The 18,305-nt window shown below is 45.3% G+C and overlaps 1 protein-coding gene across 1 annotated transcript in view; it reads left to right on the forward strand.

Annotated features, from left to right (window-relative positions):
* Nucleotides 1–237: 237 nt before the first annotated feature.
* The window catches only part of MAML1 (mastermind like transcriptional coactivator 1), a 40,488-nt gene continuing 22,420 nt past the window's right edge, over nucleotides 238–18,305 (forward strand). Inside the window, exon 1 of the mRNA XM_040622713.1 lies at nucleotides 238–570. Within this exon, the coding sequence (XP_040478647.1) occupies nucleotides 238–570 (333 nt within the window). The remainder of the gene's footprint in view (nucleotides 571–18,305) is intronic.

Genomic DNA, 18,305 nt, shown 5'->3' on the forward strand with positions numbered 1-18,305 from the left:
GGACAGGCCGAAGCCTGAGGTGGGCAGCGAGCGCCGGCCCGGGTCGGGCCGAACGGGGCCCGAGAAAGACCCGCCGCCGCGCGGGAGCTCGCTCCGCAGCCCGCGGGGCCATGGCGCTGCCGTGAGGCGGCCGGGCCGCCGGCGGGGAGCGGAGCCCGCAGTGCCAGCCGGCCCCGAGAGGCCCGCCCCGGGCCCGGCCCGTGCAGCCCGCGGCCCATGGTGCTGCCCACCTGCCCCATGGCGGAGTTCGCGCTGCCGCGGCACAGCGCGGTCATGGAGCGCCTCCGCCGGCGCATCGAGCTGTGCCGGCGCCACCACAGCACCTGCGAGGCCCGCTACGAGGCCGTGTCGCCCGAGCGCCTGGAGCTCGAGCGCCAGCACACCTTCGCCCTGCACCAGCGCTGCATCCAGGCCAAAGCCAAGCGCGCCGGCAAGCACCGGCAGCCACCCGCCCCGGCCCCGGCCGCCGCCCCGGCTCCGGCGCCCGCCGCCGCCCCGGCATCCGCCGCGCCGGCCTCGGCCCCGCGTCTCGACGCGGCCGACGGCCCCGAGCACGGCCGCCCCGTCGCGGTGAGTAGGGCGTGGGGAGCAGCCCCTGTCGGGGAGACGCTGCCCCTGACGCCGCCCGGCAGCCTGGAGGCTTCCCCGGTGCCCGCAACTCCTCCGGTCTGGCTCGGGGGAGGCTGACATGGCAGGGACTGAGAGGTTGTCATCTGCGGGAAATGGCCCTGTGGCATTCACTTTGGGAGAACAGGACCGTAAGGACCGTACTTTCATTAAGGCCCCCGGCTGGGAAGGCTGGGGAGGTTGGGGAACGGTGGCTGAAAGGTGGTTCTTCCAGGCTTGATTCCGAATTTTTGGTAACTTTTCTGGGGAACAGACTGGCATAGAGTTGCCTCTGATAGTGGCCTGATTTATTCTGCGAATATTTGTAAGGTCCTTGCTCTTTGAAGAGTCAGGTCTTACGTATGGAAATAAGTCGATCCGCAGTTGTCCAAATTAAACTTCTGAATGGAAAAATCCAAAAATCTTGGGAAATCGTAGTAAAAGGCATAATACTGCTCATTGAGTTGCAAAGAAAGTATTGCTTGTTTAGGCAGCCCAGAAATGTGTGAACTTGAGATTCCAGCAATATTGTTGACAATTTCCGTTTTCATTTATAAGCCTCTTGAAAAATCTCTGATGGTGTTAGAGAATTTGTTGGGTAGAGATTTACCTTCCTGAAACTGATTTATAAAAGGAAGATAATAAGAATTAGTTGTTGTTGTTGTTGTTGTTTTCGTGGTGATTTAAAGTTTAAAACAAGTGTTACAAGTCTAGTTTGTTCTGTGTGTTGTTTAAATTTGTGCCTTTATTACCTCTCACTAGGCTATTGCTGTGCTCTTCCTTAACTAGTCTTTGGTCTTTCTTCCTCTCTAAATGTTCTGCCTCCACAGGTCCAATGCTTGGTGGAATTCTTTTCCCTTATTCTCTCCTACACGGGGCTGCTGGACATTTCATTGCTTATCGTACGCACTCGTCCAGCCTTCTGAACCTCACTTTTTCCGTCTGTAAAGTGTGGATGTTGTTCATCTTCTTATCCTCCAGGGTTCTTACAAGACTCCAGTGAGTGCGGATGTGGAAATATTTCATAAACAGAGAGGCTGCTGCCCACAGAACCCTTCTCCCTTTTCAGAATCCTGCCATCCTTCAGGTCATCTTCCTCTTCTTTAAAGCTAGTTTCTGACCACCCTAGCCCACAATCGGAGTCTTCTTTGTGAAAACATTTAGAAAAGGTATGGTCTGTGCTCTTTATTTTTAGCACATAGTGGTCTGCTTTAGGTCACGTCTTGCCACCTAGACTGTAAGCCCCGGGAGGCAGGAAGGAGTTTGGCTCTGAGTCCTGTGCACAGCTTAGGCCCTCAGCACATGTTTGTTGAGTGATTGGTATTAAACTTTGTAGTACCTCACTCAGTCATCTGTCCTCTTATGCACTAATCTCAAAAAGTAAAATGGCTTAATTTCATGAGCCACATTTACTAACAACTCCTGTTTTAAGGAAAGCTTTTAAGAGTAGTGGGTGGTCATTCCAATTTAAGTAAACAATGAGAGCTCATAAAAATCCTAGTTTTAAACTCAAATAGTTGCCTTGAACACCCTGTAGAAGGTATATGAGTAGTGATTCAATTTGTTTAAAGAAAGTAAGAGCTTAGACCCCCTATGTTATTTTTAGTCCTGATTTACTAGAAAGAAATGAGGCATGCTGTTTGAAGAGAAATTAATTCTGAGTGTGTTAGAACTTGACTCTGGCTTGTCAGTCATTCCTTCGGGTTTTAGAGCCCGATCAGTTGTGCCATGTTATGTTGATGTCCTCTCACATTAAACTTTGACCCATGGATTTCATGAATTTAAACTTCAGAGTGGAAGTGCTCTTCCGCCTCCCTCTTAGGAAGGGGGACCCTTTTCACTTCAGTCTACAACTGATTCTAGCTGAGCTCTTTGGCCTTGGAATGGGGTCGTAGTAACAGAAGATCAGTGTCACTAAGAAAACAGTGGTGTTTTAATGGCTTACTCAGTTCAGCTAGGAGAGTGTCCTTGCCTGGACAGGGCTTTGGCTTGGAGAGAGAGCACAGCTTTGCACAGAGAAATGGAGAGGAGAAGGTGCCTCTTAGACATTGTTATTTTGGACAGTTCTGTATATGTACTTGATCTAATTAATATCCCTTACTTAGGGAATATTATTAGTTCTTTTTTTCCCCAAATGTACTATAATACTGGTAGGCAGCTGTTTCATCAGCAAACCATTTGTAAAACTGAAGAAGGATCAGATTTACAACAGAGTTCACCTTCAGGTTTTTTCATTTCTTAGGATGTCCCATCACAGCAGTCGTAACCTCTTTCTGCTTATTCTGTTGGAAATGGATCAGAAACAGTGCCTCAGACTTTTTTCTATTCTAGTTGTCAAGGAATGACCTTTTTGGGTTTCTTTATACTGTATGTGTATTAAAGACCAGATTTTTTTTTTTTTTTTTAAGATTTATTTGAGAGAGAGAGAGAGCAAGCGGGGGGAGGGGTAGAGGGACAGGCAGGGAGAGAATCCCAAGCAGACTCTCTGCCATCTGCAGAGCCCAGTGCAGGGTTTGATTCCAGGACCCTGAGATCATGACCTGAGCTGAAATCAAGAGTCGGACCCTCAACTGACTGAGCCTCCCAGGTGCCCCCAGGATTCTATTCTATTCTGTTCTTTTCTTTTCTTTTTTTTTAAGATTCTATTTATTTATTTGAGAGAGAGAGAGAGAGAGAGAGAATGAGCAGGGGAGGGGGGCAGAGGGAGAGGGAGAAGCAGGCTCCCCGCTGAGCAGGGAGTCTGAGGTGGGGCTCTATCCCAGGATCCTGGGATCATGACCTGAGCCGAAGGCAGACACTTAACCAACTGAGCCCCCCAGGCGCCCCCCAGGATTGTTTTCTAATGACATTAAGATTGACTTCTTTTGGGATGCCTGGGTGGTTCAGTTGGTTAAGCATCTGCTTTGGCTCAGGTCATGATCCCAGAGTCCTGGGACCGAGTCCCGCATCGGGCTCCTTGCTCAGTGGGGACCCTGCTTCTCCCTCTGCCTGCCGCTCCCCCTGCTGTGCTCTCCCTCTCTCTGTCTCTGACAGATAAGTAAATACAATCTTTAAAAATAAAAGATTGACTTTTTATTAGGAACGCTAGATTATAGAGAATTATCCAACCACTTTATACAAGCATGCATTCTGTAATGAAAATAGTCCTATACAATAGCTCGAACATTTTCTTTTAATAAAATGTCATAAAGGTTTATGCCTCATCTCTTTATCCACCATTGTTACACTTTTGCTGCTTATTCCTTAAGTAGTTGTGAAAGTCTATGGAGAAATATGACCGTTGTCTGCCAACCATTCATGGAAGTTGCCTTCCTTGCTTAGTTTAGGTGTGAAATCTTTCCCTTTCTCTCTCTCTTTTTAATTTTTTATCTGTACGTAATTTAAAACTTAGAGAAAAGCTACACAAAAGTACAAAGAGCATCTGTACATCCTTCACTTAGATTCTGCCCATATTACCATTGTGCCCCATTTGCTTTAAGTTTTGCAACACACGCTTTTTTTTCCTGTCCACATCCATCCACCCATCTCTTTCTCTCTCTCTTAAAACCTTTGTTCTGTGAACTACATGAGAGCACCACCTGCAAACCTCCCAGCTCTCTACTCGAGACACCCCGGTGTGTCCCTTCTAAGAGTTAAGAAACATGCACAGCATTTTAATAATGATTTTGTGGACCAGACTGTGTTAGAATTATGCAAATATGGGGCGCCTGGGTGGCTCAGTCGTTGAGCGTCTGCCTTCGGCTCGGGGCATGATCCTGGAGTTCTGGGATCGAGCCCTGAGCCCCACGTCAGGCTCTTCCGCCTGCTTCTTCCTCTCCCACTCCCCCTGCCTGTGTTCCCTGTCTCGCTGGCTGTCTCTCTCTCTGTCAAATAAATAAATAAATAAAATCTTAAAAAAAAAAAAAAGAAGAATTATGCAAATAACATTACTTCTAGGGAGTAGATATTTCTGAACGTAAAACAGACATCGTACTGTAATCATGTGGGATAGTTTTAGAGAAAAGATGACTAATGTGGCTTTAGGATCCCATTTCTTCCTATAACATCCTGGACCTTGTCCTGGCACTCTTTCCTTTTTTTATCTTTAGTATCCCCTTTCCCACCCGGCCCTTCCCTTCAGCTTGAAAACATAGGCAGTTATTCTCCTTTCTTTTGTCTTTTCTCACCCTTAAAATAGTATTCCATCTTTTTCCTTCCCTTTGCCCTTTCCCCTTGAACTTCCCATTTACTCATGAGCCCATTGTAATCTGCCTTTTCCCTCTTCTACTCTTCCGAAGTTGCCCCTTTAAAGGGCACCAAAGATGGAATTACCAAATTCAGTGGCTTCTTAGTCATCATTCTTTCTGACTTCCTCCTTCTCAAGGCTCTTCTCTTACTTAGCTTCTACTCTCTTCTGATTCTCTTTCCAGCTTTCTGTTTCTTTCTCAGTCTCCTGCTTTCCCTTACTAATTCATGCAACGAGTACTTGAGTGCCTACTGTGGGCCGGAGGGGATTTTAGGCCCTAGGGACACAGCAGTGAACAAGACAAATTGAAACTCTGCCTTCGTGGAGAAAGACATTGATAATTTTAAAAATTAATTTTTATAATATGATGATGCTAAGAAGAAATGAAAAGAGTAATGTATACTGGTTGACTTACAGTAGCAGCTTTAGGTAAGATGCTCTGTCTTTATTTGGGCCTGATGACAGGAGGTCATCAGTCAGCTTAAGTCTCAGAAAAGAATATTCCAGTTAAAGAAAACCACTAGCACAAAGTCTCTGAGGCAGGAACCTTCTGAGCTTGTCTGAACAACAGAAAGGAGGTCATCGTGGCTGGAGCCGCATGGCAGGTGGGCAGCGAGTAATGAGAGGTAGGTAAGAAGGACCAGATCAAGTGCACTGGGAAGCAGTTAGCAGGATTTTAAGCAGGAGCATGACTTATGGGTTGTTACTTTTTTTTTAAAGATTTTATTTATTTATTTGAGACAGAGCACAAGGAAGGGCAGAGGGAGAAGCAGACTCCTTGCTGAGCAGGGAGCCCAACGCGGGACTCGATCCCAGGACTCTGAGATCATGACCTGAGCCGAAGGCAGACGCTTAGCTGACTGAGCCACCCGGGCGCCCCCATGACTTAGTTCTGGTGCCAGGTGGAGAATGGGGTTGGTGTGCACAAGAGTGGATACAGTTAAGGCTTTCGCGGTGGTCTAGACTGGGGCTGGAGGTGGCCGTGGCAATGGAGAGGACATGGGTTTTGTGCAGCTCCCAAAGGCAGAGGTGACAGGGCTCAGTGATGGGCCAGATGAAGTGGGCCAGATGGGGGGGCAGGAGGGAGATGGGAATTGAGGGGAATTCCGAGTTTTTTGGCTTGTGAAACTTCCTTTTAGATACCAGCATTCACCAGGTGGTTCTGTCCTCCACTTTTTCCACTCAGTCGTGTTTTCCTGGGTCATGTCATTGTTTCATGGCTTCATCTACCACCTATAATAATAAGATTCTCCAAATCTTTCTTCCAAGTTTCAGATCCGTATTTCCACCTGTCCTCCAGACCTTTTCCACTTTTATTTCCCACAAATCCAAAATGGACTCTCCCTTTTTCCAGCCAATCTTATATTTTTTCTGGTTATTTTCCCTAGTCCAGTCATCCGAAGCAGAAACCTGTGAGTTGCCCACTCCTTTCCTACACTTTCAGCTTTCCACTGGTCTGTTCAACCATCTGAGCTTCTAGGAGCCAGGAATTGTGGTGGTACTGGACCTGTGTCATGCAGCCTCATGGGGAGTAGGTGATAAACTAGTTATTGCACAGCTGTGTTGAGGGCTGCAAAGCCTGTGGGAATACTGGGGAAGAGATGCCCCTTGGGTGAAGTTTGGAAGGCTTTAAAGACTTAAGTTTTATTTATTTTTTATTTTTTATTTTTTTTAAGATTTTATTTATTTATTCGACAGAGATAGAGACAGTCAGCGAGAGAGGGAACACAAGCAGGGGGAGTGGGAGAGGAAGAAGCAGGCTCATAGCGGAGGAGCCCGATGTAGGGCTCGATCCCATCACGCCGGGATCACGCCCTGAGCCGAAGGCAGACGCTCAACCGCTCTGCCACCCAGGCGCCCCAAGACCTGAGTTTTAAACGAGGTATTAAGATTTTGCTAGATGCCTTGCCTAAAAGGTGTTCCATGGGACATTAATTTCACAGAATATTAAAAGAGTTCTAGAGTTGGAGAAACAAACAGTTCCTTTTATTAGGAGTTTTCTGAACCTTTAAATACAACTATTATGCATGGGGACTTGAGCTCTTATCACAGGGCACCTAATAGGATTTTGATCCCTTTGGGAAACTAAGCAAAAGCACAAAATTATGACAGTAAGTAGTTCTTTGAATTTGGGGCTTCAAGTGTCAGAAGCTAGAAGATGAAGCTAGGAAGATAGGAGTCATATCCTAAAAACCTATTTATTTGATTCTGGGCATTTGGACTTAATAATTCTTTGCAACACTGTGAACACCCTCAACACATTTTTATGTTGTCATCTAAAAGTTCATCCCAAGTTTTTATGCTTATCAGAAAACATAATGCCCTCATTATGTTGATCAGCTGTATACTTAATTACAGTAACTCGATTTATTAAGTGAAATATATGAAATAAGTGTATGTAACACAATCTTATAAGTGCTACATATATTCAATATGAATCAACTGTTTTAAAAAGAGAAAAGACAGAAAATGCTATTTATAGTTTCAGGGGATGTAGCTTTCAGAGAATTATAAATATTAACATTTAAAAATAAGGTGGTTACATCACTTTTTAAAATGTAGCCTGTGGAATCTGAATACCTTAGCAGTACACTTTCATCAGCCATTTAAAGAATGCTTTTCTTTCATAGAAATTTTAAATCCTTCCTTTTCTTCCTGCAACTTGCATTTCTTTGACACTTGCCCCACATAGTTTTATTCTAACATTATGTTTTTTAAAAAGTCTTTTTATTTTATCATTCTAGTAAATTTCTCGGCAACAAAAAAAGGGATAAAAATTGAAACTAAAAACTTGTCAATGTACTTTGACCATAAAGCTCTGTGGATATTTTTCCTCTTTTTAAGAAAGGTTGATTTATACAAAAGAAAAATATATGTAGCATTTATAAGAGTTTGTGTGTTACGTGGTTCTTACTTCAATAAGTTGAGTTACAGTAATTTAGTACACAAAAAACAACAAATACATTATAAATTTTTATAAATAATTGTTAAGCAAAAAGAGCACAAGTTTATTAGAAATGCCTCCCTTAGGGGCACCTGGGTGGCTCAGTAAGTTGAGGGCCCTACTCCTGGTTTTGGCTCAGGTCGTGATCTCAGATTGAGCCCTGAGTGCTCAGTGTTGAGGCCATTTGGGATTCTTTCCCTCTTCCTCCCCCCTTCCCCTACTCTGCCTCTCTCCCCTGCTCTTGCACGGGGTCTCGCTCTCTTTTTCAAATAAATAAATAAAATCTTTAAAAAAAAAAAAAATGCCTCCCTTAGTGAGGTGGATGAGTCTTCCCCCTCCTCAATTTGTTCATGTAACTATGGGTGAATAGTGTTGATAAAATGAGAATTCTCAATGCTGTTCCTATTTTTTGTTTTTATAAATGTAAGCCCCAGAAATCCTTATTCACATTAATGCAAAAGAAAGGAAGAAATTTAATTCTAGCATTGTTACTCTCTGTTTTTGAAACCTGAGTTGTATGCCAAAAATTACATGGTGATCTATCATCAAAAATTAATTTACTAATTAGCCTCATGGTATTGGTTAGGTACTCTTTCAATTTTACTGGAACCAAAGAATTAGAAGCCATCTTGGATCCCGAGAGTATAATGCTAAGTGAAATAAGTCAGAGAAAGACAAATACTATATGATTTCACTCATATATGGCATTTACTTATTTTTAAAGGATTTTCTTTATTTATTTGAGAGAGAGAGAGCATGAGCAGGGGAAGGGGCAGAGGGAGAGGGAGAAGCAGACTCCCTGCCAAGCAGAGAGCCCATCACGGAACTTGATCCCAGGACCCTGGGATCACGACCTGAACCAAAGGCAGACGCTTAACCCACGGAGCCACCCAGGTGCCCCGCATATGTGGAATTTCAGAAACAAAACAAAACAAGCAAAGGGGGAAAAAGACAAATCAAGAAACAGGCTCTTAATTATAGAGAACAAACAGGTGGTTACCAGAGGGGAGGGCCTGGGAGGATGGGTGAATTAAGGTGTCGGGGATTTAGGAGGGCACTTGTCGTGATGAGCACCGAGTAATGTATGGAAGTGCTGAATCACTACGTTGTGCACCTGAAACTAATATTACACGGTATGTTAACTGGAATTTAAATAAAACCTTTAAAAAATGAGAAACCATCTGCTTATGAAAGGATTAATCTAATTAGTCATTCACTTACTCATTTACTGAGAAATATAACAGAAGGCTTTATCAAGTCTTATCAATTGATTGATTATACCTGTTTTTCTCTTCTTAGAGGTACCTTGTTTAATCTGATATTCTCAAAACTCGTTGGACAAATCAGAATGCTGTTCATTCAATACACTTTTGTCAGTACAGTGTTTTTGATAAAATACTTCTGTTGGCTTTAAATATATTTTCATCAGAACCTTAGAACTGTGACTATAGCTTAATATCTGGAAAGTATGGAAAGCATCTACCATGTAACCTAACTGGCAAAACCAATCTTTATTGTCAAATTAATCAGCCATATCAGACTCAGCTTTCTATCAGAGAAAGTTTGACTTTGTTTTTCAAATACACATCCCCATGACTACCATCTCACTTCTGAATTCTAAGGGGGGTAGTTAAAGAGCTTGGAGCCTTGTTGTGAGTTTTGTTACCTGCATCAAACACCGCACATTGCCTTCATATTTCTTACCCTGTCCTCTGCTTTCTCATGGAGCATTCCTTCAAAGAGCTGGTTTGATTACTTGAGGATGGAAGAGTGATATCTTTAAATGGAAAATATCACAACTCCAGCTACCCACTCTATGGCGTATCTGAATTTAAAACATCCTAACTCACAGACCAGACGTTGACCATTTCAGTGCTCAGGGCCCTAAGGTCAGTGGAGAACTGTTGTGTCTGGCAGAGCAGAGCAGCAGGAGAGACTTGGCACATGGTAAACATTTGGAGCAGCATCACTGCTACCAGGTCTAGTGGAGCGACTTGTCATTGGCGTGGCATCTGGTACCATGGAAATGAAGCCCATGTGCCACTCTCTCAAGAGCCCCCAGATACTTTGAATGCAGGTCTTTGACAATGGCCTAAATTCTATTGGTGTCATCACATGTATCTTTCCCCAGTCTTGTAATGTCTGCAGCTCCTCCTCATTCAGAATTCTGCTCTTGTATCTCCTTTTCCAGGACTCCTTATAGGTCCCTCCTCAAGCTGGGCTAGGCGCTCAGCCTCTGTCAGAATAACCACGTTGAGCTTTAATTCGTGTGTTTGCTGCTGCTCTCCAGTAGGCTCTGAGCAACCTGAGAGCAAGACCCAGAGTCTAGCACCATACCTGCCACCTGTCTGGCCATCAGCAAGTGTTTATTCAGTGAATGTTAATGACACTGGATGGAGCTCTGAATTGGGAATCGTACGCTGTATGTGTTTAAGCTGGGATCATGTCAGAAGTGAAGTTGGCAGAGGTAAGACCTGTAGGTCCCAATTTGCACTCCCATGTGCACTGCAGCATTGTTCACAGTAACCAAGAGGTAGAAGCAACCTAAGTATCCCATCAGCACCTGGTAGATGAAGAAAATGTGGTGTGTACATAAAGTGAAATATTATTTGACCTTAAAAAGGAAAGGAAGTCCTGTCCTGTGCTACAACATGGATGAACCTTGAGGACATTATGCTGTGAAATAGGCCGGTTGCAAAAAAGGCAAATACTGCATGATTCCACTTACTTGAGATATCTAAAATTGTCAAACTCTTAGAAATAGAAAATAGAACGATAGTTGCCAGGGGCTGAAGGGAAAGGGTTGGGGGAGCTGTATATTGGATGTAGAGTTTCAGTTTTGCAAGATGAAAAAATTCTAGAGATCAGTTGCACAACATGTACTGGATATTTAAGAAAGGTTAAGATGGTATATTTTATGATAAGATTTTTGAAAAAATTAGCTACAGGATAAAAGCTTTGATTTTATAAGCCATATACCCTGAAAATTTTATAGAAATTTCAATGGATTCTTAATTAAAGGCCTGTCTCATTCAAAAATCAGTCAGAGAGGGGCGCCTGGGTGGCTTAGTCAGTTAAGCGTCTGCCTTCGGCTCAGGTCATGATCCCAGTATCCTGGGATGAACCCCATGTCAGGCTCCCTGCTCAGTGGGGAGTCTGCTTTTCCCTCTCCCTATACCCCTCCCCCTGCTTGTGTGTGCGTGCTCTCGCTCTCTCTCTCTCTCTCCCCCAAATAAATAAAATCTTTAAAAAAATAATCAGAGAAAGATGTAATAGATTCTGTGATTCTCTGCTTAAATGTAAAACGAGGAAAAACGTCATATTTGTGTATCTGTATTGCATCTTTATTTCTTATAGTTACAAATAAAAATTTGTTAATCTAAACAAAACTAAAAAAGACAGTATGTCTTCCCTATCTCTCAGGGAAGGAAGGCACTGCTAATGAGAAAGAAGGTAGTTCAAGATTTGCATGTGAAAGGGATGAAGCTGGTTATGGACCTGGATCCAAAAACCTGAGTGCAGTGACACTTTGGGCCTAAAGTAATCGTATGCCTTTAGGCATGGCACTTACTCTCTCTGCTCTCCAACTCCCTTGTCTTTAAAAGATATTAAGAAAAAAAAAAAAATCTAAGAGACCAGAGATTGTAAATTAAGTGGAAAAAATTTACTTCAAACAGAGAACCCAATCTAGCACAGTCTAGGCTCTGGGGCATGTGGTTCGGGGGAGGAAAAATAGGGTGATTCTTTTAAAGCCAGAAGACCACAGACCATCTCTTCCCTTGCTGGGAAAGCAAAGACTCTGTGTTCCTGATTGGCTAATGATAAGCAGGACCTTTCCATTAAGGAAGCCCTGGGCTGCCTGGGGGTGGTCTGCTGTGTAAAGGGGTAGCCAGCCTGGGATTTGGCCTTTGGCTGCCTCTGGTACTTAGATATGATGTGCCTGTCTTAGGATCATGGCATCCAGTCAGATCTGCTTTGATCTAAGGAGTCAGGCTGCTCAGGTCCAAAGAAAATTTTAAAAGGACCAGACTCTTTAAATATGTTGTCATTCAGTCCTCACAGCGGTCTCATAGGGTGGATATTACTGTGGCCAATTTTACTTGTAAGGAAACTAAGATTCATAGGTTAACTTGCCAAGGTTGCCAGCTCAGTGGTAGGACAAGAATTCAAACCAAAGTCTAATACCAAAGCTCTTTATCTTTCCACTGTGCCATTTAGGTTCTGCAGATACCATACATGGGAAAGAACTTTTCAAAAATGAGAAGGCTTTTTAGAAACAAATTGCTGGTTAATACATGATTTACCATAGCACAGTTAATACATTATTTAGTATAGTAAAGACACTCTCTGTGGCATATATTTAAGAATTACTTGGGGCACTTTTTAAATATACATCTCCTTGCCTCCTGATGCCCTCCCTCCTCTACCCGTCCCCTGACTTTTATCCTTAATCACTGCTAAAATGAGTTGCTGTTACTGGGGCACCTGGGTGGCTCAGTCGGTTGAGTGTCTGTCTGACTCTTGGTTTCGGCTCAAGCGGTGATCTGACGGTTGTAGAATTGACCCCGGAGCGGGGCTCCGTACTCAGCGGGGAGTCTGCTTGAGATTCTCCCCCGCCCATGTGCACTCTGTCTTTCTCTCCTTCTCTCTCTCAAATAAATACATCTTTAAAATGAGTTGTTATTATTGATGGGAGTATGTCATATCCCTTAGTTGTTGGGGAGTCAGTTAAATGTTTGGCCTCAGGTCTTCACTCTGTGGGTCATATTATAAACCCACACCCTCGGCATCATAGCAGACAGAGTATTCTTCTTTATCCCTTGATTTGGGGCTTGGACATATGACTTACTTTGGCCAATGAAATATTGAGAGATTAAGAAGATGTACTGTATTTATGGAGCAAGAATTTTTAAAAATTAAAGCAAAATCTTGGGAAATGATTTTGTTTTTATTTTATTTTAAAGATTTTATTTATTTATTTGACAGAGCGAGAGAGGGAACACAAGCAAGGGGAGTGTAAGAGGGAGAAGCAGGTTTCCCGCTGAGCAGGGAACTGGATGCGGGGCTCGATCCCAGGACCCTGGGATCATGACCTGAGCCGAAGACAGACGCTTAATGGCTGAGCCACCCAGGCGCCCCTTGGAAATGTTTTTAAAATATTAAGTATATGTGTGAACTGTACATATGAAATAGGAGTGCTTTTCCCAAAAAGTAAAGACAAAAAGACAGAACAGATGGAAAATAGAAAAGAAAATTAGAGGAACAGTGTAGGAGGTCCAACATCTGAATAATAGAAATAACAGGAAGAGAAAAAACAAGGTAGGAAATGATTAATAAAATAATTTGAGGTCTGAAGAACATCCATTGCCAGATTCAAAGGGCACGCTGTGTGCTCAGCACTGGGGAAGAAAATAGACCCATACTGGTCATAAAATTTCTGAACACTGGGTTTAAAGAAAAGATTCTACAGGTTTCCGGGGTAGGGTACTAGGTCACATACCAAGAATCAGAATTGCTTTGGACTTCATGGCAGCAACATATGAAGCAAAAAGACATTAGTACAGTGCCTTCAAAATTCTGAAGGCAAATGATTATCAACCTAGAATTCTAGACCTAGCCAAAATATACAAGAATGAGTATAGAATAGTCATTTTCTTTTTTTTTTTTTTAAGGATTTTATTTATTTATTTGACAGAGATAGAGACAGACAGTGAGAGAGGGAACACAAGCAGGGGGAGTGGGAGAGGAAGAAGCAGGCTCATAGCGGAGGAGCCTGATGTGGGGCTCAATCCCATAATGCCAGGATCACGCCCTGAGCCGAAGGCAGACGCTTAACCGCTGTGCCACCCAGGCACCCCAGCATAGTCATTTTCAAATATAAAGGTTTTTAAAAATTTAACTGCCACACACCCTTTCTCAAGGAGCTACTGTAAGATGTACTCCACCAAATTGAAAGAATAAGTCCAGAAAGAGTAACGCATGAGGCACAGAAAAGACAAGACTCAACGTAGAAGGAAATGAGGAGGGAATCCCTTGGAGGATGACGGAGTGCTCTCAGGACGGCAGTTGTGCACCAGATGTGGATGGAGCTGAGCCATCCTGCAGCTGTGTGACCCCAGAGACAGCCAGCCATCATGAAGACCCCCCACTTCCATCGGGCCATCTTCTTAAACCGAGGACAGAACGCCCAGGACAGCTTGGTCCAGATTCTCATCCGGACCCAGCTTGTCTTGACCATGTGCTCCCAAGGGTCTCTCCCCTGACGCTCTGCTGAGGGCATGCGCGTCCCTCACAGAAGTTCTCAGCTTTTCCCTGAGAGCGGGAGGCAGCCCCTTTCTTCTGACCGTCCTTCTGCTGCATGTCCAATGCCTGGTCCACACCTCAGTCTTGCTAAAAGTGCCCAAGTATGAAGAGCCCCGTGTTTCCTAAGACGCACTCGTGACCTTGCTTGCAACTTCCCCAGAAGGGGCCTTGTCAACTCCCAGAGAAGGGGAAGTCAGACCATGACCCGGAGACTGCTCTCACCTCCTCCTGGACCCTCTGTCCAGCGGGGCAGTTCTGCCCTCTCCTTGCACTGCTAGTGTGAGCTTGCCCTCTGTTTGTGAGACTAGGGCAGCATATTGTTTGGGGCTAGATTATGTGAGGGTGGTAGAACTATAAGCAAAATCAAATAATACAAAATCAGGATATTTGTTCTCTCTTGTGGGGTAAAGAGGGAGGGTGCAGGAGTTTATAAGGAGAGCTTCTCAGGCTTAATGTATATGAATCACTCAGAGACCCTTTTAAAATGCAGATTCTCAGGCAGAGGTGGCTGTGACTGAGGTTCAGCATTTTTAACCTTTCAGGTGCTGCCAGTTCTGTTGGTCCTGGGACCACACTTTGGGTGCCAAGGTCTAAAGTGTTTCTTAACTTGAGCGGTTGGAAAATGGTGTTTGTTTCATTATTATTCTTTGCACTGTTATGTATGCATATATGTATGATACCTTTCACAAGAACAACAAAAATGTTCATTGCTAAAGTGAAATATGAGAAGGATGTGTTGAGCAATAAGCCAGGAGACATAAGCATGTCAAATCATAAAAACCTTACATACTGTATTAGGGTCCTCCAGAGAAACAACCCGTGTGTGTGTGTGTGTGTGTGTGTGTGTGAGAGAGAGAGAGAGAGAGAGAGAGAGAGAGATTGGTTGATTAGAATAAGTTGGCTCATGCAGTTATGGAGGCTTGCAAGTACTAAGATCTGCATTTGACAAGCTGGAGACCCAAGAGAGCCAGTGGTATAGTTCCGGTCCACATGTTGGCAGGCTTGAGACCCCACAAAGAGCCAGTGTTTACCGTTTAGTCCAGAGGCAGGAAAATCCTCATGTCTCAGCTCAAGGCAAACAGACAGGAAGAGTTGCCTCTTAACCTGTCTTGTTGTTCTAGAAGGTCCCAACTGACTGAATGAGGCCCACCTGAATCAGGGAGGGCAATCTGCTTTACTCAAGCTACTGACTCAAATGTTAATTTCATCCAGAAGCACCCTCACAGACATACCCAGAATAATGTTTGGCCAAAGAAATGCTTGGACACTCCGTGGTCCAGTCATGTCAGTGCCCGAAATCAACCATTGCGTGTACCATGGCAAGGAACTTGCACTTCTTTCTGTGGTGTGTACTGTGGAGAGCCTGTTAGAGGATTTAACTAACAGTGAACCGTTGAGTAAATTTGTGCCTTAGATAATCTTTGCAGTGGTGTGGACGATGGATTGGGGGTGAGCGTAGGTAGTAGAGAAGGGCTATTTTATTGGTCTAGGCAAGACACGATTCAGAGGAGTTAGGAAGTGGGAGCATGGGAACAGTGGAGAAGGCCGAGGAGATGGTAAAATGAACAGGATATGGTGATTGGTTGATGAAGGAATCGGAGGATTGGGGGATGTAATCAAGAGTTTCTGATTTCTGAGATTCCATTTCCTGATCCCAGATCAGCAGAGCCCCTGCCAGGTTAGGAGTTGCTGGGAAGTTGCTTTTGGCCACAAGGGCCTCGTTAGTGACCTTGCCAGGGCAGTTGCAGAGGTGGGGGGGGAGGGGCTCAGATGTGGAATTAATCCACAGCCCCAAATATGCAGCGGTCTTGAGCTGCAGCCCCTTTGGAGCTCTGCCTACGGCGCACCGTTAATGTTGCACTGATCCATTTATAGTTTCCACCTCAACTTGCCTCAGGTTGTCTGTTTCACCTCAAGGTTTTTAGTCGAGAAAGTTGAGAATCTGTGTTGTAAGTGGATTGTGTGGTACGACGTGATCACATGTGTGCAGCCCGTCTCAGTCGTTATGTAGAGTTAAGAATTTACATGTGTTCTGAGGACTATGCCAGTGTTTTGTGTGGCAGGCCGCCAGCCACCCCCGGGAGCCGTGAAACTGCGGCTCAGACCCGCGAAACTGCGGCTCAGACCCGCAGTGTTCACTATGCCTTCAAGGCTTGTTAAGACGTGAGCAGCTGTCACTCCCAAGTTCAGTCCACACACACACACACACACACACACTCTCTCTCTCTCTCTCTCTCTCTCTCTCTCTCTCTCTCTCATATGCACTGCTTCTGAGCTGTAGTTACCCCCAATCCTCCTCCTCTTTGCTCACTCTCCCCAAGCCTTGGTTCCCTTCGCTGTGAAATGGTGACAGCAACACCTGCTTTGCAGAGTTGCTCTGCCTGGCACAGAATAGGTGCTTCATACATGGCTGCTTTTGGGGCTCCTGGGGGGGCTCAGTCAGTTAAGCATCTGCCTTCAGCTCAAGTCATAATCCCAGGGTCCTGGGATCAAGTTCCTCATCGGGCTCCCTGCTCAATGGGGAGTCATCTTCTCCCTCTCCCTCTGCCTGCCGCTCCCCCTGCTTGTGCTGTCTGTCTCTGTCAAATAAATAGATAAAATATTTAAAAAAAAATAAATGGTTGCTCTTTTTGGTTTAGGGGATTTCCTTTTATTTATTAATTTATTCTTTTTTGTTTGTTTAAGTAAAACATGGCGCTTGAACTCACGACTCTGAGATCAAGACCTGAGCTTGATCAAGAGTCGGATGCTTAACTGACTGAGCCGCCCCGGCACCCCTAATACTTTCTTAAGTAACATACCCAACTCGAACTCATGATCCCGAGTCAAGACTTCTGATTGAGCCAGCCAGATGCCCCCAGGAGATTTCTTTTTAAATGTTTGTTTCTGTGTTGTTCTTTTTGATCTCCTCATTACCTCTGTTAATCAGGTATGAGCCTTTGCCAGAAGACCTAGCCAACCACGGACTGTTCTTTTGCTTGGCAAACTAGCCAGTCCCAGCCAACGGGCAGAATTAGGCGAGCTGCGTACTGAACGCTGGTGGTGATGAGTCAGCACCATGCGGTGCTGCAGAGACAGGTGAACGAGGGCGTGCCCGCGCCCTGGGAGCTGGCAGAGACAGATGCAGAGGCCGGTCATCGCCGTGCTGTGTCGTATGTGGCGCACTGGAGGATGGTGCGAAAAGCTAGTGGCCAACTCTTCAGTTACCTTAGGGAGTTGGGGGAAGACCTTAAGATGTGGGTAGTACGTGCTGTCTGCTCTTAAGTGCGGGGGGGGTGCCCGCAGAGCTCCCTGCGCTCCCGGCGAAACCACTTCTCCACCTGCCTGCATCCTTAACCCCACAGACCTGTGGCCTCTCCCTGTCACCAGCCTGAGAGTCCATCAGGACCTTGCCAAGGAGCCTGACCTCTCTGCGGCCACCTGCCCTCCCGCACTGCATTCTAGCCAGGGAGCCTGCCAGGGACACTTCTCCCAGAGACCCCTGGGCCAAGTGCTGTCAGCAAACCTCACCAGCTCTGCCTTCCACACACATCCAGAATTGGCCATTTCTCACCACCTCTGTCACTACCCACCTGGGTCTGAGCCATCGGTTTTCTTACCTAGAATATTGCCTCCTAATCAGTTTCTCTGTCTGCCCGAGCCCTCCTACGGTCTGCTGTCTGTGCAGCAGTCGGAATGAACTCCTTCCCCCGCTCAGTTTTCCATCTCTCCCCAGGGAAAAGCCAACCCTTAACCAGGGCCACAGCCCCTATGCAGTCTGGCACCCCTGTCCCTCATGCCCTGTCTCGCTTTCACCCTCTTCCCTCCCCCAGGTCCCCTTTCCCACCATCTCTTCATGCCCTCCCGTACACCCCAGGCACACTCCCACTTGGCCTCTCTGACCCTCTTCCCTCAGCCTGGACCCTCTTCTGGAGATGTTGCCACGGCTCACTCCCTCATCTCCTGCCGACTTTGGGTCAAACTTCTGCTGTGTAAAGCCTGTCCTGAGTATCTTTTTTAAATGGTAAGCCCCACAAACTCCCTTTCTGTGCTTTATTTACTTGGGAGCACAAGCCAACTAGAAGGTAGGTTCCAGGAGAGCAAGGGGGTTGTCTGTTTTGTTCCTTGAGGTACTCCAGGGCCCAGACGGTGGCTGACTGAGCTCTCAGTAACTTTGTATAGAATACATTGAATAAGATCTTGAGGGGCGCCTGAGTGGCTCAGTTGGTTAAGTGTCTGCCTCCGGCT

This window comes from Ursus maritimus, unplaced genomic scaffold, assembly GCF_017311325.1.
Source record: "Ursus maritimus isolate PB19 unplaced genomic scaffold, ASM1731132v1 scaffold_5, whole genome shotgun sequence".
NCBI classification, from domain to species: Eukaryota; Metazoa; Chordata; class Mammalia; order Carnivora; family Ursidae; genus Ursus; species Ursus maritimus.